Source organism: Rattus norvegicus, chromosome 5, assembly GCF_036323735.1.
Source record: "Rattus norvegicus strain BN/NHsdMcwi chromosome 5, GRCr8, whole genome shotgun sequence".
Lineage (NCBI taxonomy): Eukaryota > Metazoa > Chordata > Mammalia > Rodentia > Muridae > Rattus > Rattus norvegicus.
In genome coordinates this window covers 61028137-61053169 of record NC_086023.1, presented here as the reverse complement: position 1 = coordinate 61053169, position 25033 = coordinate 61028137, and the positions used below count along the sequence as shown (strand labels likewise).

The 25033-nt window shown below is 49.7% G+C and overlaps 1 protein-coding gene across 1 annotated transcript; it reads left to right on the top strand.

The window, feature by feature from the left end:
• Positions 1 to 12486: 12486 nt before the first annotated feature.
• On the top strand, positions 12487 to 18005 carry Aqp3 (aquaporin 3 (Gill blood group)). The gene is made up of 6 exons (NM_031703.2): positions 12487 to 12659; positions 15303 to 15429; positions 15715 to 15852; positions 16172 to 16290; positions 16677 to 16894; positions 16981 to 18005. Exons 1-6 carry the CDS (start codon positions 12552 to 12554, stop codon positions 17147 to 17149), a joined length of 879 nt encoding a protein of 292 aa, NP_113891.2. The 5' UTR covers positions 12487 to 12551; the 3' UTR covers positions 17150 to 18005.
• Positions 18006 to 25033: the final 7028 nt, after the last annotated feature.

Genomic DNA, 25033 nt, shown 5'->3' with positions numbered 1-25033 from the left:
AGGATGCTGATAGAACTTCAGAGCAGTGTTTCCTTTTGTAGGTTAGTTATAAGTTCAGAGCAACAGTTTTTACATGGCCTTGCCTTATCAAGGTGCACACCTGTGGCCTTATCCTTGGACCTAAATGTTTTTCCTTGAACACAAATTCCCCCCCCCCCCCAGCCTATTTCTCTCTTCAGTGTAATTATGAAAACTCATTGTATTTCTTATTATGCAGCATTTATTTACTATATGAAGAGTGGACACATTCTAGTCTTGATTCTAACAACTAAGACCATCTCTAAAGGCTTTCTTCCTAAAATTACTGTAATCAAATCAGGAATTCCAGTGATTATTATATTAATTTATAATGACAGCAAAGGTGTATCACTGTGAGAAGCAACCCTGAGATGAAGTCTCTTTGGAACCTTGCAGTGCAGTTCACCCATTATAGACCATGCAAAACAGGTGGGCCGCCTCCAGGAAGGCCGCCTCCTAGTCTTAGACTATCCTAGATGGCTCCTGACAGAGCCTATCAGGAAGAAAAAAGCTCCCAAGCAAGCAGTAGGAAGCATGGACTCCTTCCTGTGGCTCTGAGAAAGGCTTCCCTTTGGGAAGGGGATGTTTAGACTTTCAAAGTTCTCACCTTTGACTCTTCTCTTGTTCACTGTGATAAATTCTGAAATGGCCTTTCTTTCTGGCAACATAGAATTTCTTTCTATGGCCAACCTCCTCTCAGTCCAAATCTTCTTAGCTGATGACCCCTTTTCCTCCGCCCAGCTTCTTACTTTGGAAGAAAAAGCACAAATCCCCCTAAAACCCAGGGTCTGTGCATCACGTTATGCTCAATGAAGTCTTATTAAGTCAGATTTGGGCTAACTAGCCTCTCCCCAATATACATGACACCCCCCTCCCTGACATCCGGTACTTATTTTGTGAGTCAAGCATTAATCCAGCTGAGTGATAAGGGAGAGGAGAAGCGTGAGGCACGTGAGTCACCCATACCCTTCACGGGAAAGGCTGCTCTGCCCATTCCCCTGGTTCAGAGCAGGAGGAGGCACCTCATATTGCCCTGGGGACTAAGTGAGACCAAGAAAAGGGGTGTTCCAAAGGAGACTTCCTCTCGCTCCTCAAGTTCTGAGAGGTGGGTGGGGTATACAGGTCTTGTGGTTTGTGTGACGTTCAGCCGTGCAGGAACTTGTCTAGGGAAACAGGGAGTTGGGGGGTAAAGCTACGCTAGCTGCGCTGAGCCTAACCTTTTGGCCAAGGGATGAGGTGAGGTGAGAGATGTTGTGAAGAGAGTAAAAGAGAGAAAGGCATGGAGGTCTGCCCAGAAGGCAGACCAGGAGGGAAACACACGACCACTTCTCTCTTCTGGCCTGAAAGCTCCCTTCAGCTTTTTCCCAGGCCCTAAAATATAATTTAGAGCCAAGACCTCGATGGTCAGAGTCGAGGGAGGGGACAAAGGATTCTCAGCTGCGCCTCTGCTCAAGCCTAAACATTTGCTCCTCAAAAGCAAGGCCTAGGTGCCCTCTGTTCCACGGGACAGGCCTCGAGGCTCCCAGGGACTGAAGAGGTCAAGATTGGGCCCTGACTAAAAGGCAGCATTGAGATCTAGCCCCCTCCCCCTTCCACCCGTCATTCGACAGTGTCGACGAAAAAGACAGGCAGATACGATATCCTGACTTTTCTCTAATTGTCCCTCCACAATACGCCCCCTCCCGTCTCCAAAATTATCAGCCCACTGAGCCCACGGATCTAGAGACTCTTAGGAAGAAACTTCTGGGGCTCTAACTACAAGATTTCCTGATGCATCCTGCCCTCTCCCCCGTGGGTCCTCTCCCTCTGCGGCACCTAGGAGCTACGCTGCATTAGCAGCCAGCCCGGGCTGACTTGAGAGGAGGACCTGAGACTCAGGCAGTACGAGGGTAGCCTTTGTGGCATGTCTCATGTGGTGCTTCCTCCTGTGAAATGCCTGGAATACACCTTCTGTTGTCCTGCCAGTCCCCGTTCAGACCTCACTTCCGCCCGCCCGCCTCCTCAATCATCTCTTCCTCAGGCCACTTCCATGCATCAGCTCTTTTTTCTCCCTTATGGCTCCTCCTGGGCCTCCTGGCTTCGAGCCCTCTCCCTCCTACCCATCCTACGTTAAACAGCTGTTGAGCCCCTTCCCAGTGCAAATGCTTAAACCCTTCTTCGCAGCACTGATTAGCCACTGTTCTGGTGGGTGAGCATCTGCCAGAGGTTCTGGCTTTCCTACTCTTCCCCTCAGCTGCATCAGTCTCACTCCCTCAGAGCCCCGGAGCTCAAACAAGCACAACTTAAATACCCCTGGCTCCTGCATGAGTTCTAGGTTCTTAGCGTAAAGTCCCAAACCATCTACCTCCCTCTCTAGCCTCTCTGTGGTTGCTCTTTCCCTGCTAGACAGATGATCATCCGGCCATCTGATATGTCTCACTTAGAACCACCCCATTCATGCATACTTCTGCAGGAAGCCAATTAGTCTAGCCTTCTTTTCCTGGCTGCAGGAATGGGGCACTGACCCAACTCTCGGCTCCAATTTGGACCCAGGAAGCCTGTGAGCATTTCCATCTTCTTCACTGGTTTTGTCCTCTCGTCTTCTGGAAGAGGCTTCTTGGCCCCATAAGCTTTCCTGTCAGTGAGAAGGAATTGGGGAAGCCAGAAAGTAGGGCTTTGGGGTTCCTGAGGGGCGAGCTAGAGCCCTGCAGACACCTAGCCTGCTCCCAGGGATGGCTTGGTTTGTGTCATCTCCGTATATTAACTCCTTTCCCCAACAGCTGGCACAGGGTAGACCTAAATGTTCAGCAGTTTGTTTGCAGAACCCTCAACAGATTCCCCTCCACTTATCCTTGGTTTTTCTAAACACCAGACTCAGACCAGGTCCTAGCATGGGCACTCATGAATATACCCATGGGTATACATATGCACACGTGGATCCTCACCAACATCCACACAGCATGCATACTTGCCTAAGCATGTACCTGGATGTACATGGATAGTCACACATGTACACACGTGGCCAAAGATCCAGCTTTTGGGCATGACCCTTGATGAGGGTGTGGGACACTAAGCCCGAGATATCCCTAATGCTGTCCGACTCTTACAGAGCCCTAGATGTGCTTCCGAACGAAACCTCTGCGAAACTAAAGAAACTGAGACTCTCGGGGGCCTCCAAGGATCAGTTGTGAAGCCCATGTTAAGTTCAGATTTTGGGTCTGTCAGAGGTCTCTGTCCCACCAGCCTAGTCCCTACAACTCTGGCTTCTTAGCAAGGGCTCCAGGCCTTGTCCCATCGTGTTCCTCCAGCCTCACTCTCATTTTCTAGTGTCCTGTGAGAGGGTGTTGAGAGCTGCTCAGGGGCACCAGTAGTTGACCTGAGAGTCCTGGGGATATAGACTAAATGGCCTGTTTTCCTGAAGTCCAACTTAAGGCATCTATAAAGGCACCAAAAAGGATTTGTATTTGTGGACTCTGGGCCACCTCAGCTGTCTGGAGGTGGGAGTGATTCTGCTAGTACGTGATGAACTGCCCACTGGGCTTCCAGAGTGGGGACGCTCAGAGCAGACAGATTCATTTCTATTCCCCATTCTCTGTTGCAGCCTAGTCAGCCGCTGGCCTTCAGTGCCCAGAATCAGGCACTACCTAACAGAGGCACACTCTGGAAAGAGGGCTGTGCAGAGGGGCCTCAGTGGTCCCTGCTTCCCGTGGGCCTCAGACCTCTGGTTCTCTCTCCCTCTGTTCTCTTACCCCGTCCCGCTAGCCTTCTACTCTTGTTTGGTTTTGTTTTGGATTGCTTTGTTCCGTTTTATTTGAGGCAGGGTTTCTCTATGTCATCTTAGCTGGCCCGGAACTCTATAGACTAGGATGGCCTTGAGTTCCCAGAGCTCTGTGTGTCTGTCTCCTGAGTGCTGGGATTTAAGGCCTGTGCCACTGTGCCTCCCTTTGTTGCTGCTCTGGGGATGGTTAAGAGTTGGGGAGCCTTAGGGGACTCTAGAGTGAGTTGCTTTTTATGTTTCTTCCCCTCCCTCACCTCTGCTTCTTCTTCCTTTCCTTCCTTCCTTCCTTCCTTCCTTCCTTCCTCCCTCCCTCCCTCCCTCCCTCCCTCCCTCCCTCCTTCCTTCCTTCCTGTCTGTCTTTTCTTCTTTTTCTTCCTTTTTTGTTTTTCAAGACAATTTCTCTGTGTAACAGCCCTGGCTGGCTTGGAACTTTCTCTGTAGGCCTGTCTGGCCTTAAATTCATGTGGACCTGCCTGTCTCTGTCTCCTGAATGCTGGGACTAAAGGCATGCACCACCACCAATTGGCTTTTTTTTTAATAGTTTTTTTTTTAAAGATTTATTTATTTTATGTATATGAGTACACTGTAGCTGTCTTCAAACACACCAGAAGAGGGCATCAGATCCCATTACAGATGGTTGTGAGCCACCATGTGGTTGCTGGGAATTGAACTCAGGACCTCTGGAAGAGCAGTCAGTGCTCTTAACCACTGAGCCATCCCTCCAGCCCGAGTTTTTTTGTTTTTTGTTTTGTTTTTTTTTCTTTTTTTGGTTCTTTTTTTCGGAGCTGGGGACCGAACCCAGGGCCTTGCGCTTCCTAGGCAAGCGCTCTACCACTGAGCTAAATCCCCAACCCCGTTTGTTTTTTTGTTTTTTTTTTTTTAAGATTTATTTATTATATATAAGTACACTGTCGCTGTCTTCAGACACACCAGAGGAGGACATCGGATCCCATTACAGATGGTTGTGAGCCACCATGTGGTTGCTGGGAATTGAACTCAGGACCTCTGGAAGAGCAGTACTCTTAACCACTGAGTCATCTCTCCAGCCCGGCTTTTTTTTTTTTTTTTTTTTTTTTTTAAGATTTATTTTAGGACTAGAGAAATGGCCATGAGTGCCTGTAATCTCAGCATTCAGGAGACAGAGGCAGGAGGATCTCTGTGAGTTTGAAGCCAGCCTGATCTACAGAGTTTCAAGATAGGCAGGGCTACATAGAGAAACCCTGTCTTGAAAAAAAGAGAAAGAACAGAAGAAAGGAAAAGAAAAAAAGAAAAGGGGCTGGAGAGATGGCTCAGCGGTTAAGAGCACTGACTGCTCTTCTAGAGGTCCTGAGTTCAAATCCCAGCAACTACATGGTGGCCCGCAACCATCTGTAATGGGATCTGATGCCTTTTTCTGGTGCATCTGAAGACAGTGACATATATAAAATAAATAAATCTATTTTAAAAAGAAAGAGGAAAGAAAGAGATAGGAAGGAAGGAAGGAAGAAAAGGAAAGAAAAGAAAAGAAATGGCTTAGCAGTTAAGAGCACATGCAGGGGTTGGGGATTTGGCTCAGTGGTAGAGCACTTGCCTAGCAAGCACAAGGCCCTGGGTTCGGTCCCCAGCTCTGAAAAAAAAAAAAAAGAAAAGAAAAGAAAAGAAAAAAAGAAGATTCAATATTGGGCTGGAGAGATGGCTCAGCGGTTAAGAGCACTGACTGCTCTTCTAGAGGTCCTGAGTTCAATTCCCAGCAACCACATGGTGGCTCACAGCCATCTGTAATGAGATCTGATGCCCTCTTCTGGTATGTCTGAAGACAGCTACAGTGTACTCATATATGATAAATAAATCCATCTTTAAAAAAAAAAAGAAGAACACATACAGAATCCAGAGGACCAAGTTCAGTTCTCATCACCCACATAAGGTGTCTCACTAACTCCAGCTCCAGGTGCCTCCTTCTGCCCTCTATAGGTAACTACGTTCACATGCATGCCTACACACACGCACGCACACGCACACGCACACGCACACACACACACTTTAAAAGTAAAATAAATGATTTTTTGAAAAGATTTATTTTAGGGTTTCAGGGCAACCAGACACACAAGTGGTACAGAAGCACACATACTGGCAAAATACTCATATACATAAAAAATAAATAAATAGTGGTTGGGGATTTAGCTCAGTGGTAGAGGCTGGGTTCGGTCCCCAGCTCCGGAAAAAATAAATAAATAAAAAAAAAATCTATTTCAGTCAGATCAGATATGGTGGCATATCCCTTTAATCCCAGCATTCAGGAGGCAGAGGCAAGCAAATCTCTGAGTTTGAGGCAAGCCTGGTCTACAGAGTGAGTTCAACAGTCAGGGCTACAGAGAGAAACAAAACAAGACAAAACAAAACAAAACAAAGGACAAAAAACAAAGGAGGAGGAGGAGGGGGGAGGAGGAGGGGATGAGGAGAGGGAAGGAAGAGGAATGGGGGAGAAAGAGGAGGGAAGGGGAGGAGAGGGGAGGAGAGGGGAGGAAGAGGAGGAGGAAGAGGAAGAAGGAGGAGGAGGGAGGAGGAAACAAAACCTAAAACACTTATTTTGACCTGCTCTGCTCTGTTTTGGACTTGGGCCGGTTCACCCCTCTTTGGGCACCTGCTCCCAGAAGTTACCATGAACGCATATGAGTGCAGGTGTCCAGGGGTCAGCGAAAGGTACAGGGAACCTTTGGAGCTGGAGTTCAAGTTGTTGTGAGACACCCGCCTGATGTGCGTGCTAGGAACAGCATCCGAGTTCTTTGGCAAAGAGGCAAGCACTTTTAATCATTGGGCCATCTCTTAAGGCCCTGGGCTGCTCTCATTCAGATCAAAAACATTTGGGGGGCAGGAAGTGAAAGGCATGCCACCCTCACCCCTTGAAGGGCCCCAGCCAGCACCTCAGACTTGCCCATCCCTAGGCTGGGAACCCACTCCCCCAGTTCACCTTAGAGGAGTCATGGCCTCCCACAGCAGGATGGGCTGTCCATGCCCCATCCCTAACTCAGCCTCTCAGCCTAGGTGAGACATAGGCCTTGTTCAAGACGCCCTAGGAGGAGGCAGGGCCTCCTCTTGGCCTCTCAAGAGCTCTCAGAAGAGCTGGTTGGCCACTTGCCTTTAATCTTGGCTCCCTTTTGCAGAGCCCAGAGGATGCCAGGTAAGCTGTAACTCAGAGGGTTGGGACTAACTTTGCAAGGTGCCTTTTCTTTGTTGTGACTTTCTTCTGTATGTGGGTTGGGGGGTAGGGGGCACATACCTGTCACATTAACTACATTGAAAATGATGCCCCAGAGTTACTCAGCAGGGAACAAGGGAGTCCCTTTCTACCCCACATTCAGGCCAGCCTGGCACTTCTGAACACACGTCCCTCATCCTCTCTTGCATCCTATGTGCAAGAAGAGCTGACAGGTAAAAGGGACTTTTGGAAGACATTCTTCCTTTCCTTCCAGTAGAGTCCTTTCTTGTCCATCAGTGAGTACGAAGTCTAACCATCTCTACTGTCCTAATTCTAACCCTACCCATCTAGAGGGCCTATGTTTGGATATGTACGTCTACCATAGCCATGGATACAAAAGAGTTTGGTGGAATTACATGGAGTCATGGTCCTATGTGGTGAGGAAGGAGACAAAACAGACTCAGGGCCTTAAGATCCCAACACTCAGGAGGCAGAGGCAGGTGGATTTCTGAGTGTGAGGCCAGCATGGTCTACAGAGTGAGTTCCAAGAGAACCAGGGCTACACAGAGAACCCTTGTCACAGAGGGAAAAAAGTCTTTGCCTTATGTAGCTTACTAAGCTGTGTGCCTTGGCCCAGGGCTGTCTGGAGGGTGTCAAAAAGGTGCTCTGTATCGATCTGCAGCCCCAGGATTCTAGACAGGTACGTCCATAGTGACACACAGGGTCACGGACACACGGTGAGTGTGTAGAACTGCTCACATGTAAGCAAACGGAGCTCCATGAGAATAAGACCCACATACCCCAGGTTGTACCCGCCTTCCGCACTCACTCCTATGTGAACTGGGTACATGGTACAGGGCCCTCATAACACTCAGGTAGACATATCATACATGTACACATGTTAACATACATGCACCATGTACACATGTTAACATACATGCCTGTGCCTGCGTTTTCCTTTGCTCTGGTTCCTGGGCCAATCTCTGCTAGTGGCAGGCTAGGAAGGACAAGATGGGGTTGGGATCCTGAGAACTGGGTTCTTGTCTCCTTTGCTTTGAGACATGGTCTCTATGTGGTCCTAGCTGTCCTGGAGCCTAATGTAGACCAGGCTGGCCTCAAACTCAGATCCTCCCAAGCACTGGGACTGAAATTGTCTCCTTTTCTTTTCTTTTTTTTTTTTTTCCGGAGCTGGGGACCGAACCCAGGGCCTTGCGCTTGCTAGGCAAGCGCTCTACCACTGAGCTAAATCCCCAACCCAAGTTGTCTCCTTTTCATGTTTAAAAGTTCCTGCCTTCTGCAGTCTTTGCAGATCCACCTGAGGCAGTGAGAGTCCTAAACGCACAGCCAGGGCGGAGAGCAGAGAGTCGCCTGGCAGGAGATGGTCTCCACTCCCACAAACCGAAGCTGGAACTCTGGCACCAGACACCTAGTGTTCTGTCTTGAGTCACAGGTTGACAACAGAGCCAACAGGCAGGGACTCAGTGATGGCTGCCTGATTCACGATGGAGCCTCCCAGCCTGGGGGGGAGGGGTGTCTGGGAAAAGGGCAGCTCTCTGGGCCAAGGACTGTGAGACACTTCAGATATTGGTTCTGCACACCTGTGAGCCTGTGGGCAGGCTCTTATTAAATGAAATCCCTTAAGCAAGGTGAAGTGTCTGTAGGCAAGAATGTAAATTACAAGCTGGCTGTGTGTATGTGTGTGTGTGTGTACATGTGTGTGTACATGTGTATGCATGTATGTGCCTGAGCAGTTGTGAATCTATTGCTAAATCTCAGATTAGGTTTTTCTTCTCTATTCCCCCCCCCCCTTTCGAGGTAGGTTCTCACCATGTAACTTTGACAGGCTTGTCATGTAGGCTGACCTCAAATTCACAGAAATCTCCCTGCCTCTTCCTCCCATGAGCTGGGATTACAAATGTTTTCCAGGGGTCTGGAGTGATGGTTCAGCAATCTAGCTAGGCTCTCTAGCAAACATCTACAAGGTTTTCTCGAAGCTGAGGTCCCTTCTCTTTCCCCCTTTTCTCCCTTCTCCCACTTCTTTCTTCCTCTGTCCTCCAGGTTCTAGCTTCTATTTCTAACCCTCAATCAAAACCTGAATAGTGGGCTGGAGAGATGGCTCAGTGGTTAAGGGCACTGACTGCTCTTTCAGAGGTCCTGAGTTCAATTCCCAGCAACCACATGGTGGCTCACGACCATTTGTAATGGATCTGATGCCCTCTTCTGGTGTGTCTGAAGACAACTACAGCATACTCAGATAAATAAATAACTCTTTTTTTTTTTTTTTTTTTTTTGGTTTTTTTTTTTGGAGCTGGGGACTGAACCCAGGGCCTTGCGCTTCCTAGGTAAGCGCTCTACCACTGAGCTAAATCCCCAGCCCCTAAATAACTCTTTAAAATAAAAAAAAGCCAACAAAAACAAGAACAAAAAAAAGGTGTTTGCTACACCACTATGTCTGGCTTTTTATTTCTTTTAGTATTTTTGTCCATTATTTATTTAGAGTGAGGGGTATGCCACAGTGCATGTGTGGAGGTCAGAGGCCATGACCTCTGACCTCTCTTTCCATCATGTGGGTCCCTAACCTCGGCTCCTCAGGCCCAGAAGAAACTGCTAGTTCCCTCACTGTGTTTATTTTTTTGAGCAAAGGTCTCATGCTCATCACGTGCTCAACCAAGACAAGTAGCCAAGGTAACCAAGAGTGACCTTGATTCTTCTGTCTCCACCTCCCCAGTGCTGAGATTATAGGCCTGGTGCCTCTCTTCCTTTCATATGGTAATCCTGGTTTCTGACAGCCGTTCTGCAGAGGACAAGTCCCCAGGGCCTTTAGCTCCCCCAGATTAAGTCCTCTGAAAAATGTAGTTTCTTGGTCTTCTCTGGCAATGAACGCTTCTACATAGACTATGGGAGAAAAACACCCACATTTCTCCCAGTCGTAAGGGAGCAGGTCTCAGGCCACTATGCCCAGTTACTAAATGAAGCATTAGATTGTGTATAGTGGTTCATGCCTGTAACCCCATCACTTGAGAGGTTTAGGTAAAAGATTGTCAAGAGTTGGAGGCCAGCCTGGGCTACAAAGTGAATTCACGGGCAGTTTGGGCTACGATTTGTGTGACCTTGTCTCAAAAACAAACAAAATCAACCAATCAACCAAACAAACCAAAAACAAACCAAAACAAAATAAATAAATAAATAAGTAAACGCAGCACTGGGTCGGGGTGGCGCTCAATGGCAGAATACATGCTTAGGATGCCATGCTCCAGGCCGGAGCAGGAAGAGAAAAAGAAGGGAGGAAGGCAGGCAGGCAATACTGAGAGCAGTGGTTCCGATCATGCTCCTCTGACAGATCAGACATTTTTACAGTTTGATATAATCTCTCTCCATATTCGAGAGACATAGTCTCTTTGAGACATAGACTCCTAGACTTTGAGACATAGTCTCTCTATTTTTGGGCAGGACCGGGATTGAAGTGAGAGGAGTATTACTTTTTTTTTTTAAATATTATTTATTTATTTATTTATTTATTTATTTATTTATTTATTTGGTTCTTTTTTTTGGAGCCGGGGACTGAACCCAGGGCCTTGCGCTTGCTAGGCAAGCGCTCTACTACTGAGCTAAATCCCCAACCCCTTAAATATCATTTATTTAATGTATATGAGTAGCTGTCTTCAGACACACCAGAAGAGGGCATCAGATCCCACTACAGATGGTCGTGAACCATCATGTGGTTGCTGGGATTTGAACTCGGGACCTCTGGAAGAGCAGTTGGTCCTCTTAACCACTGAGCCATCTCTCCAGCCCAGTATTTTTATTATTTTTAATTATGTGCCTGTATGTAGGTTTGCACACTTGGGTGAAGGTGCCCAGAGAGGCCAGAGGTGTAGGACCTCCTGTATGTGTTGGTGAGGAGCCACCCAATGTGGATGCTGGGAACTGAACTTGGGTCGTCTATAAGAATAGTTCACTCTTAACCACTGAGCCACCTCTTCAGCCCTTCCCGCAGCTGTTTTTGAGGCAGGTTGTCAATAAGTTGCCCAGGCTAGCCTTGAACTCACCGTGTAAAACAGACTGCCTTGAACTTGTAAGCTTCCTGTCACCCTCTCAAGTAGCTGGTTAAAGATCTCTTTTTGAGACAGGTTCTTTTTTTTTTTTTTTTTTTGGTTCTTTTTTTTTTTTCGGAGCTGGGGACCGAACCCAGGGCCTTGCGCTTCCTAGGTAAGCGCTCTACCACTGAGCTAAATCCCCAGCCCCCTTTTTTTTTTTTAAATCTTTTTTTTTTTTTTTTTTTTTTTTCAGAGCTGGGGACCGAACCCGGGGCCTTGAGCTTGCTAGGCAAGCGCTCGCTCTACCACTGAGCTAAATCCCCAACCCCTTGAGACAGGTTCTTATTGTGAAGCCTAGACTGATTCCAAATCCACAACTTTCCCGCCTTAGCTCCTGAGGGCTGAGATTATGGGTATGTGCCGTGATACCTGGTTCAGTTTAATCTCTCTTTTAAAAGAATTAATTATGCCAGATGTAGTGGCTCCTGTTTTGTTCAAATCCTAGCACTTGGGAGGCAGAGACAGGAGGATCTCTCTGAGTTCCAGACCAGCCAGAGCTACGTGGTAAGACCCTGTCTCAAGAAAAAAAGAAAAAAGAAAAGAAAAAAGAATGATGATGTATGTGTGTGCACACGCACCACTATGAACGCGTGGAGTTTGTTCTCTCCCACCTTCCTGTGGGTTTCAGGGATTGAGCTCAGGTCGCCAGGCTGCCACGGTGTGCCTATTCCTGTTGAGCCACTTCCTGGGCCCCAGCTTAATTACTTAAAAGGGTAGATTTACTTGGATGGGAGTGGGGAAGGAGAGAGTTAAAAACAGCTAGCATTCACCCTGCTGGCATGATGTCGCATGTGGCATGTCGGGACATCTTCAGCTCATTCTCTGGAGCCGAGGGAATAGAGGAAGGTCCACAAGGAGAAAAACCCAGGTATCCCAGCCCGCACGTGGCGCGGCACAGGTAGTGTGCCAGGCACACAGGACATATGCCATGCTAACCAACACACTCAACATGTGACGTGTTCCCAGAGCACAAGAAGGGCTGGCGAATTCTGGTTAGAACTCAGCCTACATCTGCCTACCAGGGTCGGCACTGTGAGGTCTCTTCTCGCTTGGGGCCCATAGCCTCCTTTTCAGCCACCAGATTGAAGAAGACCTGTTCTATCCAGTCATCTTGTAGCAAGGTGGTTCCCCTCCATTGTAACAGCCTGAGACGATGCCCACGAGGCTCAGGAGACTGCTTTTTCCTTTTTCACAGTATTTCAGTTCTCTCCGTTCAACTCTCATTCCCCTAAGAATCCTGCCCAACCCACCCTTAAAGCTCCTTAGGACCCTCCTTGCAACTGTCACCCCGGGTCCTCACCAGCGCCTCCAGGCTAGGCAGAGGGTGGTGGCCGCACTCCGCCCCCGCGGGGCTCGGCGGGTGGGGCTCCGCGGGCGGGGCCGGCAGCGGGCGCATAAACATATAAAAGGGCGCCACCTGCGCTCCCGGCCGCTGCTCTCTGTGCCCTGCGCTCGCCACTTCGCACCCGCACGCCCGACCGACCGCGCCGCCGCCTGCCTCGCCATGGGTCGACAGAAGGAGTTGATGAACCGTTGCGGGGAGATGCTCCACATCCGCTACCGGCTGCTTCGCCAGGCTCTGGCGGAGTGCCTGGGGACCCTCATCCTTGTGGTGAGTGCAGGGGAGTGAGCAGCCTTTTCTATTTTCAGCACTCCGTGGTCCCCAACTCCTTATTCACTCCAGGGACAGTTTTTCAAGGCAAGCAAGACCACTTCCCCAATTCTGCTCCCGAGGCTTAACTCTCAGGGTCAAGCTGACCTCCAAAGCCTTCAACAGTCTTGACAGTTCTAACTCACTTTGTGACAGTGTTGCTCACCAGGAACAGCTCTGCTATTTTGCCTTTAACCCCTGGAGACCGAGACCAAGACCAAGGCTGCAGAAGGGTCACCCCTGAGTGTAGGACCTTCAGCCCTTTTTCTTACTTCCCGGTCTTCCCAGAACTCCAGGCAGAGGACACAGTGGAGACAGAGGCAAATGAACACCCCTATTAAGTTATTTGGGTCTTGGGTGTCTGGCCGCTAATGAATAATTAAGCCTCAGAAAGTCCAAAAGTTGCAGTGAAGTGAGGACGGATTACCACAGGTAGGGGCAGAGAGTGCAGGCCTCTTGGGCTGTAAGCAGCAAGATCAGAAGAAGGGAATGTGGGTTGGGGATTTAGCTCAGTGGTAGAGTGCTTGCCTAGCAAGGCCCTGGGTTCGGTCCCCAGCTCCGGAAAAAAAAAAAGAAGGGAATGTTATGAAGATAGGGATTGTGGAAGGAAACGGGGCCCTAACAGGAGAGCTCTGTGTGTCTGCAGTTTTGCCTTGAGTTCTGGGTAACTTGTCCTACTTCTCCGTCAGACAGGCATTACTTCCAGGTTTTCGTTTCCTGTCCCATTACTCTGACTTTCATCCATTGATTTGTTTTTCTGAGTCTCTTCTGAATTCAGTTGTCCCGTTGCAATGGGTAGGTTACTTGAGTTCCAGCAACAGGCCCAGTCCTGGGTAACGCAGATCAGTCAACTGGTGAGGGATCATAGTGGGACAGGCTACACGTGGAGACAGCCGAACACGCCTCTGACTTCATAGACTAGTAGCCTATCAGTTGTCCCCACTCCCCCTCTCCTCTGTGCCAAGAAGGGAGTGGAGGGGGGCACTTATCACCCTCCTGCCTTGGCGGTTCCCTGTTTCCTATCTTGATTTGTGAGTAACCACCTGTTCAGGAGCAGCAAGGACAAGGGAGGATGTCTTACATTTTCAAAGAGGGGCCTCCTTATCCCTTTCCACTTCTCAGAGCTACTCCACTATAAGAAGAACAGTCGGTCCCCTCTGAGTCCCAGGATCAATTAGCTTAACCCAGACCACAAAAAGAGGGTGCTGGATTTGTGGTGAAGGCTTTCAGGCTCAGGTAGAGGTGACGTATCAGGTGTCAGTGAAAAGCAGAACTTAGGGAGAGGGGAGAGCAAACCTAGTGGACCCCCTGATGACTGAGGGCTTGCTTGTATACCTGTGCTGGGGACTTGGGACCTTAGCATCGGGACCCGGGTTGACTTTGGGGTGAGGAAAGCCCCTTTTTTCTGAGGTATAGAGTTAGGTGGTATATGGGGTGAGGGGCTGGCTAAGAACCTGGAGGTGGGTGAGAGGGAGGATAAGGAAGAGGAAGATTAGCCCCAAGGTGGTGGAACTGGCTTTGGTAGCTCCTCCCTCCAAGGCCCCTTGGCACAGAGCCAGGTCCGGGCCTCAGGCAGAAAGAGCTCTGGCCAGGGTCTGACTGGACCTAGCACCCCGACCTTCACATGCCTCCACCCCCTACTCTCACAATCTCTGACCTTTGCTCTCACCTGCCTGAACACCTTTGACCTACATCACGGCCACTGGCTTCCCTGCCTCATCTTTCTGAGTGAGATAACAATCAGCGCTTAACAACTCGGGACACAGGCTTGGCCCCATTGGAGTTAATGGAGCACAGCCTGCTGGCCAGCACAGCACTTTCTTGTTTTTGAGACCGGGTCTCATTCCCTAGCCCTTGGCTGTTCCGTAGCTCACTCGGTAGACCAGGCTGGCCCCTGGGATGTGCAGGGATCAGGCCTGGCTCAGCATAGCCTTGTTTTAGTTATGGAGAACCGGAACAGGAAACCCCGGGCTGGGCTGGTGGAGAGTATTTTCACACATACATCGTGTTCTGTACATGCTGAACTCGCGGCACCCTTTAGTCCCTCTATCCCAGGCGGAAGGGTTGGAATAGATCGCACTGGACCTAGAGAGAAGAGCCACTTAAAACCTTGTATTTAGGACTCTCGAGTGGGAATCCTGGAGGCCTCGGGCTGGAGAAGGGAGGGACGGATGTGAACAGGGAGGGTGTGGGTGAGGAACATGTGAGGGTCAGATGGGCAGACATTTCTGGATGCAGGAGTAGATCCAGCCTCACTTTTGTTCTCTAATCTCCATGTCCCCCACTCCCTCCACTGTGACCTCAGCTCTGGAAGAGTCTGGGATGATGGGGTATTTCCTACCTGTGTGCCAATCTGGAGGGCAGGCAGAAACTCCTATACTGATGGCTCCCTCCCATACCCTTCTGGGATACAAGAAAAAACAGTAGATGTCCCCAGTCATATACCCATTACTCTCACATAGGGCTCTGCATGCCCCCTCTTTCTGGGACTTAATTGCAGCAGGAGGGATTTGGGTTATACTCCAGGAAGGACCTCCAGTCTTCCGTGTGGTGGCAGTCAGGGCTAATCTCAATGGAATTTCATTTGCTTTGTTTGTCTGACAGATGTTCGGCTGTGGTTCCGTGGCTCAAGTGGTGCTCAGCCGAGGGACCCATGGTGGCTTCCTCACCATCAACTTGGCTTTTGGCTTCGCTGTCACCCTTGCCATCTTGGTGGCTGGCCAAGTGTCTGGTAAGGCCTTAATGCCAGCCTCAGTTCTCAGTCCCCAACACCACTTCCAAGAGAGCAGAGAGGGAGGGGGCACCGCCAAGTGCAGGCACTAACAGCACCTCAGCTTTGGGGCCTTTGGAGGCAAGGGTGGAAGAGACTTGACGGAACCTTTGACTCTCACCTTGGAATCAAAGATCAGTCTGTGACATAGTCCAACTGCCATCAAGGCCAAGAGAACCTACTTGCACATGGGAACCCCAGCCTGCCCAAGGTAGCAGGCTAATAGATGCCATCTTCTCTTTTCAGGAGCCCACTTGAACCCTGCTGTGACCTTTGCAATGTGCTTCCTGGCACGAGAGCCCTGGATCAAGCTGCCCATCTACACACTGGCACAGACCCTCGGGGCCTTCTTGGGTGCTGGGATTGTTTTTGGGCTCTACTATGGTAAGCACTCCCCATCCTGCCCGCCCTTCTCCAAGCACTTTCCCTCTTTAAGTACTCGTTGGCACCAAGCCCATTGATGACAACCAGGGCCTGCCCAGGCCCAGGGCTCATGACTCATTCGAGAACACTCAGGCCCAGGTTGGGGGCTCTAGGGGAAAGAAACAAGTTAGGCAACAACAGAATCTCAGGTCCTCCGCCCTGTCCCGCCCCCTGTGCCTCTACAGTAATGTGCTTACCCATGACCCCCAGCAGGGTTGGGAGGGCAGCTCTGAGAAGAGAGTCTCTGCCCTTACTCACAATGGGTCTAATCTGTCACCAGATGCAATCTGGGCCTTTGCTGGCAATGAGCTTGTTGTCTCCGGCCCCAATGGCACAGCTGGTATCTTTGCCACCTATCCCTCTGGACACTTGGATATGGTCAATGGCTTCTTTGATCAGGTATGGATTGGGGACATGGGAAGTAAATGCAGAGGGAGGGACAGCCTTGTTTTGGAAAACACTCCTTGATCATAGCAGGATTTCTCAGCTCATCGAAACCCCAATCTCAGAACATGGTGGCCGGGTCTTTTATTTTTTATTTTTTTTATTTATTTATTTTTTTTTCCGGAGCTGGGGACCGAACCCAGGGCCTTGCGCTTCCTAGGCAAGCGCTCTAACCACTGAGCTAAATCCCCAACCCCGGCCGGGTCTTTTATAAAGCATGGAGCTTCCCAGTGAATTCTTGTTTTTGCAAGCATGCTAGGATCAGGGCAAGGCAGAGGAAGGGCAGGACTGGGGCATGGGGAGAGGAGCTGACCCTCACCGTGTTCTCTCCTCTCTCCCAGTTCATAGGCACAGCAGCCCTTATTGTGTGTGTGCTGGCCATTGTTGACCCTTATAACAACCCTGTGCCCCGGGGCCTGGAGGCCTTCACTGTGGGCCTTGTGGTCCTGGTCATTGGGACCTCCATGGGCTTCAATTCTGGCTATGCCGTCAACCCAGCTCGTGACTTTGGACCTCGCCTTTTCACTGCCCTGGCTGGCTGGGGTTCAGAAGTCTTTACGTAAGTACAGCCCCCACTCAGCTTACCTCGGCTTGCCTTCCCTCTTCCTGCCCGCCTGTCTCTGACGACCAGTGTTTTCCCTCCAGGACTGGCCAGAACTGGTGGTGGGTACCCATCGTCTCTCCACTCCTGGGTTCCATTGGTGGTGTCTTCGTGTACCAGCTCATGATTGGCTGCCACCTGGAGCAGCCCCTGCCTTCCACTGAGGCAGAGAATGTGAAGCTGGCCCACATGAAGCACAAGGAGCAGATCTGAGTGGGCAGTGCCACACACACACACCCCCCCACTGCTCACTCTCTTGAGTGTCCACTGACTGTGTGGGGGACACCCCATAAAAGCCCCCTTGTGATGCCTCTCGGGCTAAAAACGCTCCCTGTATCCACCCCCACTGGATGGCCCCTCCAGAATTCCTACTGAACTCTGCCAGCTAGGGGATTAGGTTCCCCTCTTAAGCCCAAGTAGGATAGCAAGTAAGACCAAACATCCTCTTGTTTCTGAAAAGGAAGAGGATGTGGAGAGAGAGAGAGAGAGAGAGAGAGAGAGAGAGAGAAAGAGAGAGAGAGAGAGAGAGAGAGAGAGCAAGTGTATGTGTGCTGTTCTCCAGGCTGAAAGCAAGGGCAAGGGACCAAGTTTTCAAAACAAACTAGCAGCTCAAGGGAACCCAGGGGAAGGGAGAGAGTGAGTCAGGAAAGTGCCACAGTATACTTGCTTCAGGGACTCCAGTGTGGAGGTGGACCCAGGAGTGCGTTTCTAAGTATGTATGTGTCTACTGAGTTTTCGAAATGGACTTCTAGGCTTAGGGAGCGGGGGAGGCATAAGAGGGGCGTAGCTCACATCTGGAGCTGTGATCCTCAACTAGGGGCTGTGTATGTAATATGTTTCTGTTATAAGATAGACATTGGGAGGGGCTAAAGTCCTGGTCATAAGTTTCATAATTTGTTTTTTTTAAATATATAAATATATACATACATATATATGTTACAGTTTTAGGAATAGGGGTGGGAAACTCCACTTTTTAAAAGGGTCTTCCTTCCTTTAATCCCCCAATCAACAATGTACTGTTGCCTTTTATATATAAAGAAAAGAATAAAATGTATGCATTTGACAGGAACTGTGCCTTTCTGCTTGTTTGTTTTTGTGTTTTTGTTTGTCTCTAGTCCTGGCTGTCCTGGCTATCCTGGGACTTGCTCTGTACACCAGGCTGGCCTTGAACTCATGGAGATCCCCTGCTGGCATCCAAGGTGTGTGTGCCACCACACCAGAGTCTGCTATTTTTCTGGGACTAGCGTTTGAGCGTTGGTTTTATTTGACCATAAATTTCCAGATGTTTAGTTCAGAGTCTAGTCTCAGCTTGTATTCAGTGGTCCCAGATCCCACCCACTTGAGCATCTTCCAAATCCTTCTATCTCATCCCCTTTCCCAGGGAGGAAGTTTGGAGGCCCTGTGGTAGGCAGAGCTGCCCAGAGAATGGAGAGGCTAAACCAGATTGGGGACCTATTGTCCTCTATAGTTGCTTAATCTCTGTCCCAACTCCCTCCAAGGGGTCAGTCCATACAGGTTCCTCAGGGTATCTCCCTGAGGATAGGGCTCTTTCCATGGTCCTCACCACATCCTCTAAGTCCATCTGCATCTCATTCTCTTGACTCTGTCCCTTCCTATCCTATCACAACGTTTAACCTTTACTCCTGACCTCTTTCCTAACCCTCCTCTAGGAAATGGGTTACTCTTACTCACTTGCTTGAATCAAGAACATCTAGTGTTTACTAGTCCCCTTCTGGGACATGTCCATGCCCAGTAAGGCAAGGGTTATGTGACCAGCCTGGCACACCTGAGCCCAGGAAGTGCACTTCGTTTCCAGCTTCCTTAATACATCTGACTTAAGTTTCACCAGGAATACAAGGAAAAGCTTCCTGCATCGTTAACCCTGTAGGAGCCTGGCCTGTACAACTGTGCTCTTAAGACTCTTGCTCTGTAGCCCCTTCTCAGATGAGACCCATGATCAGAAAGGGTGACCGGCAAGTTCGAATCACAGAACTAGGATTGTGACTGGAATCAGGGGACAATTTCTTCATGGATGTCTACCCTTTCCTGGTTCCCAACTCCCACAAGGCATCTCTGGAATGCTGGAGAGACCTGAGCCAGAGGGAGTGTCCCTTTCCCAGACCCTGAGGGGGAAGAATGTTAACCTTGGGAGCAGAAGGTGCCTGCAGTTTCCTTCAGCACACCAAAACAGTTTCTCATTCAGCTATATCAATTCTCCCTCGGGACCCCCATCCGAGACCCTGCCTCATCATCCTTCCTTTCAGCTAAGTGGGGAGCAGGAAGCCTTCAGATGCCATCACTATAAGGTACTGCCCGTCACAGCGACTAGGTGTGTTTGTTTCCTTTTCTGGACCTTAGTTTCTTTATCTGTGACACTGGGGTTAATAAAAAGAGTAAATAAGAGATGATTCATAGAAAGGGCTTAACAGAGGCAGAGTGAGGGCACCTGCCATCAAGTCTGAGAAGCTAAGTCTGATCTCTGGAACCCAAAGAGGAGAAGAGCCAGCCAATTCCCCAGAAAGTTGTCCTCTGAGTGCCACACTTGCACTCTGGCCTCTTCGTACTTACGCGTGCGCACCAGTAAATGTAATTAAACATATACGTGAGCTTAGCAGTGATCAGAAAACAATAAACGACCGCTCGTGACTTTACTCGAAGAACCAGGATGGGGTGGGAAAGTAGGGGTGGAGGCGGGGAGCTGTTTTGTAAAGGCCATTGAATTCAACAAGCATCCTTCACCTCAGATCCGTCCACAAGTGTGGATTTACAGAGAGGGAGGGAAGAAGTGGGCGTGGTGGCTTGCACTGCTGTGTCCGGACCCTACAAGAATCTGGGTTGGGTAGTAAGGACTGGGCATGACTCCTCCAGACATGGGACTCCCTATGAATCCTCCACTCTGAATAGGCAAAGTTGTGGCCATTAGCAAATTCTGGAAGGAAAATGCTCTGCTTCCTATAAGAAGAATTTATTCACAGAATTTATTTTCACAGAAGCTAGGGGGAATTGCCCTCTTGGAATGGCTGTTGTATCTCAGGGCTTGCCCAAGGCTCTTTATGCTTTCTGCACCAAGCCCTCAACACAAACCCTTTGAGAGAGCCAGTTTTCGTCCGTCCGTCCGTCCGTCTGTCTGTCTGTCTCTCTGTCTGTCTCTCTTCATTTTTCCAGACAGGGTTTCTCTGTTTAGCTCCTGGAACTCACTCTGTAGACCAGACTGTCCTGGAACTCAGAGATCTGCCTCCAGAGTGCTGGGATTAAAGGTGTGTGCCGCCACCGCCAGGCTGGAGCCATATTTCTCAAAGCAGATGGTTTGCACCAGTGAAATCGGCTCCCTGAGATGGTCGCTTGGCTTACGGCTTTACCGGTCCTGAAACGCCAGCTTGGCAGCTGTTTGGATACCCCGCTTGGCGTCTGTGCGCACGGACGAATGTGCATTTCTCAGGGCTTTTCGTGGACCTATCTTTCTCTCGCCGTGTCAGGCTGCCCGAATCTCCGGTTTTCTTCATCTTTGGCTCTCTCTGTGTGTTACCGCCTAATTCTTCAGGTGCGTCTTAAGAGGCATCTCCACTTGGACCCGAGCTCATTTCTCTGTGCACTCGGACTGTGCCTCTAAGTACAAGTGATGTCAGCCAATCATCTCCGCTCCAGGGCATGTCTTCTTAATTCCTGGTAATGAGCTCTGGCTTGCAGCTCACTCTCCTAGATTTTTTTTTTTTTTTTTTTCTGAAGAGGCTGGGTGGGGCATCTGCAAGCTTGGAGAAATTTGGGTGAGGTAGAGATGGGTGGGGTGGGAAGGCAAGAAGAGGCCCAGTTCCACCCAGTATAGAAACGCTAGAGCAATGGGTTCTCAACCTGTCGGTCAGATCTCTTTTTTTTTTCTTTTTCTTCTTTTTTTCTTCTTTTTCTCTTTTCTTTTTTTTGGAGCTGGGGACCTAACCCAGGGCCTTGCGCTTGCTAGGCAAGTGCTTTACCGCTGAGCTAAATCCCCAACCCCCGGTCAGATCTCTTTGGGGCCACATTGTACATCTCTTGCTTCTCAGATATTTACTTACAATTCTTAACAGTAAAGAAATACAGCCAGGAAGTAGCAATGAAATGATTTGATGGTTGCAGGTCATGACAACATGAGGAACTGGATTAGAGGGTTGAAGCATTAGGGAGGTTGAGAACCATTGCCCTAAACGCTACGGAAGGCATGGAGACCCCAAAGATCTAGGAGCAGGCTGGCTGAGGAAAGGAGGAAGAGCCTTGGGGGGCGGGGCAGAGCACCTGAGCTGTCCCTGGGAAGGGAGGAAGTGTGAGGACCTGAGATTTACCCATCTCTTAGACCTAAAGGGTCTTGACAATAGAATGCCTGAGCCCTAAAAGGTCAGGTATCTGGGAGAGGGCTGCTCAAGGACCCAGGGAGGGTCTGCATGGATGGAGCTTTGGCCATAGGCCTCAGGGTAGCAGTAGAAATGAGACTAGCTTAGGCACCTTCGTTGCTGCAGGGGGCTTCAAAGGAACACCTCTTCTCCCCAAAGAAAGCAAGAATTAGACGGGCAAGTCTCTTAGGATCACATAGCAGAAGGAAGAGTAGATCCCAATCCAGACCTCTAGGATTGCAAGCTGACCTCTGTGAGCAGCAAGACTTGGGGCAGGTAGGGGACTGTTAGCATAGCTTCAATCACTACTCTGCTCCGGGCCCAGGTGACTAACACCCATGAACCGTATCACCTCTTGCTATGGTTTTCTGGTTGACTTTGGCAAGTGGGAGGCAGATCTAGGAAATAAGAAGGCAAGGAGGGTGAGACAGGAAGGTCAAGGCTTTTGTGCTCTTTTTGAGAATCCATCTTCTGCCTTCTAGAATGCTGTCCGTCTTGCTTGCTCCTTCTGAACGAGGGCCAATGGTCTTTGCCCTTCGTTCTTTTTTTTTTTTTTTTTAAATATTTTATTTATTTATTATATATGAGTACATTGTAGCTGTCTTCAGACACACCAGAAGAGGGCATCAGATCTCATTACAGATGGTTGTGAGCCACCATGTGGTTGCTGGGATTTGAACTCAGGACCTCTGGAAGAGCAGTCAGTGCTCTTAACCGCTGAGCCACCTCTCCAGCCCCTTGCCCTTCGTTCTTAATGAGGCCCAGTAAGGATCCTCCTCACTTCTGCTGGATCCCTTTCTGTGGTCTGGCTCTTCATCTGTAAGTGGGGGTAGCCATGGCATCCACATCCTTAGATTGCAAGAGGTAAGGATGAATCGAATTGACAAATTTTGGGACAGGGACAATGCCAGAGGAGGAGATAACAGGTCTTCTTCTCCTCTCCCCCCTCCCCCTCCCCTTCCCCCCTCCTCCATGCTGGGGAGGTGCTGGACAGCCAGACTTGGAAGTGAGACACCCAGATTTTCAGCAACAGGACCCTGCGGTTGGGACTGGAAACAGCTGAACCTGGAGTCTCCAGCACCTACTCCCACCCCATCCACTGCCTTTGTCAAAGAGCCAGCTCAGAGTGCGACAGGATAGGTGCAGTATGAGCGTGGCCCTTCCCTACCCACAGGGCTCTCTGGGGGAGAAAACCGTCCTCCATCACCTAGACTGTTCTGACGTCTCGAATCCTCTTCTTTGAAGACATCATTGTGTATGACTTACCTCCTGCCTCCCCCCTTTCTCACCTCTCACCTCCGTCTGTGGTGCTAGGGACAGAACCTTGGGCTTCCTGTGTGCTAGGTACGCACCTAGGTCCTGAGCTTTAACCCTCAGCCTCCACATGGGTTTGAAGGCTCCCTCGATCTGTGCTGAACTCTCATTTCACTTCCTTCCTGTTCAGAGCTGCTGACGAGGGTTGACTGGAGAGGTTAGGGAGGCAGAGAGGACTCTGGGAGGCCTGATAGTCATCTGGTTATAGTTCACTGCTTGTCGCCATGGAAGTGCCCCCCCCCATAGTTGAGGAGGTACCTGGAATGTCATGGTACACCGTCCTCTGCTTCTCTGCTCAGGTCTGCCAAGCATGGGAACCTGCTGAGGAAAGGGAGGAGATTCCCGGCCTGAATCTACAAGCAAGCTGTGGGCCCCAGACTACGGTGGCTCTTTCATGAGAGAGGTGACCTTTAGCTGAGAGATCTCTGGTTTCTTCCCCCCCCCCCCCCCCCCCCGGAGCTGGGGACCGAACCCAGGGCCTTGCGCTTCCTAGGCAAGCGCTCTACCACTGAGCTAAATCCCCAGCCCCAGATCTCTGGTTTCATGACAGGACTGGAGAGAGTAGTTTGACCCTTGACCCACAGGCAAAGTCATCCCTTCATCGGACAAAGGGTTTACAGCCTGCGACGCCTTCAGCCCCGGGAGTCGTGTGTGTCCACATACGTGAGCTGGAAGTGTGCATACGTTCACACTGGTGTGTTCACCCCCTTTCTCAACCCTTCCCAATAGTCACCCCCCGCATGGCCCATCTACCTCCAGCATGCTCTTACCCTGATATCGGCTCAGTGTCGTGTGGCTTTTCCTGGGGAGACGTGAGCAATGCCTGTTCCTTCTAGATAAGGCACCGAGGACAAAACGAAGCAACAATTGCATCCGAGTCTAGTTCGGTCAACTAGAGTTTAATTGTGGCTATTTACAGGAGCATGGGGAACATGCCACCGAAGAAAACTCCCTCAATCTTTATATCCTCAGGAGGGAGTAGAGCCTTTCCTTTATTGTCTCTCCCGACTTCCGGGGGGGAAATGCGCGTGGGTCCAGTCCTGTGAAGGTCATCTGGGAGTAACCACAGCTCCCATCTCAAGACAGCAACACACTTATACACAGACTCGGACAGATGCTGGGGCACACTCAGATATACCTACACCCTTATACCCCCACATTCATCGGCTTGCACACCAACATCTTACATTCATGCTTAAGCACGTGTAGACACTCCTAGGTTCACTCCCACTCAAGCACACACCCACATCCCTCCTCGTAGGGGCCCCAAGCCACCCATTAGTGCACCAAGAATGACTGGAGGCGCTGTTGTGAGAGTAGTGTAGAGTGAGGAGGAAAGAGGAGGGTGTGATACTAGGGGGCTGTGACCCAGAGCTCAACAAGTGGGTTCGATGGGCTGGGCAGATGGCTAAAGAGCACGTGTCCATCTTGCATAGGGTTCTCAGCACCCACACGGTGGCTCACAGCTGTCTATGTAATTCAGTTTCCAGGGGGATGTAATGCCTTCTCTGGCTTTGCACACATACGGTATACTTGCAACCTGCAGGGGAAACACTTGTATACATTAAAAAAAAAAAAAAAAAACTGGGGTTGGGGATTTAGCTCAGTGGTAAAGCGCTTGCCTAGGAAGCGCAAGGCCCTGGGTTCAGTCCCCAGCTCCGAAAAAAAGAACCAAAAAAAAAAAAAAAACTTTTTAAAAGTGGCACTATCTTTTTAAAAGTGGTAGTCTTTAGCTTTTGAGATTATAACTAAGATTTTCAGAGCAAGGGGTAAAGGGGCCAGAACAGTTGAGCTTTTCTTTCTAAATCGTGTCACTGTGAAACTGCCCCTGAACTGGAGAACCTCCTGCCTCAGCCTCTCAGGTGCTGAGATTACAGGATTATACCACCGCTCCCAGCTTCGAAGGTTTGGCATCTCCTTGTCTGGGTGGGGCACACAGACACTTTCAGCAGATACTTGCTGGATAAGCAAATAGCAGACTTAACTAAATCCTCAATATTTCAACAGGAAGGGCTCAATATTCAACTGCTCGATCACAAAGAAGCTTAGCGTCCTAGGCAATCACCTGCAGAGTCCCCTGCTCCTACCCATGGATTACTTCCGTGGATTCTCCAGGGCACAAAGGTGAGTCTTCAAGCACAAGGAACTTGCAGGAAGCTGCTAGGTAAGGCAGTGACTGACTGAATCATCAGCGTAGGGCACGTCTCCTTGACCTGAGGACATCTCATTTCTGAGAGAAACCTCAGAGCCCAACTGGCTTAGGTGGATGAAAAATGTTTTCAACCTGGTTTTGGGTTGTGCCAGGGATTTGGGGTCTAGCTAGGAGAAAGGAGGTCAGAGTCTTTAAAATGTATTTTGAGACAACCTCATTATGTAGCTCTGAGGGTCCTGGAACTCATTCTGTAGACCAGGCTGGCCTCAG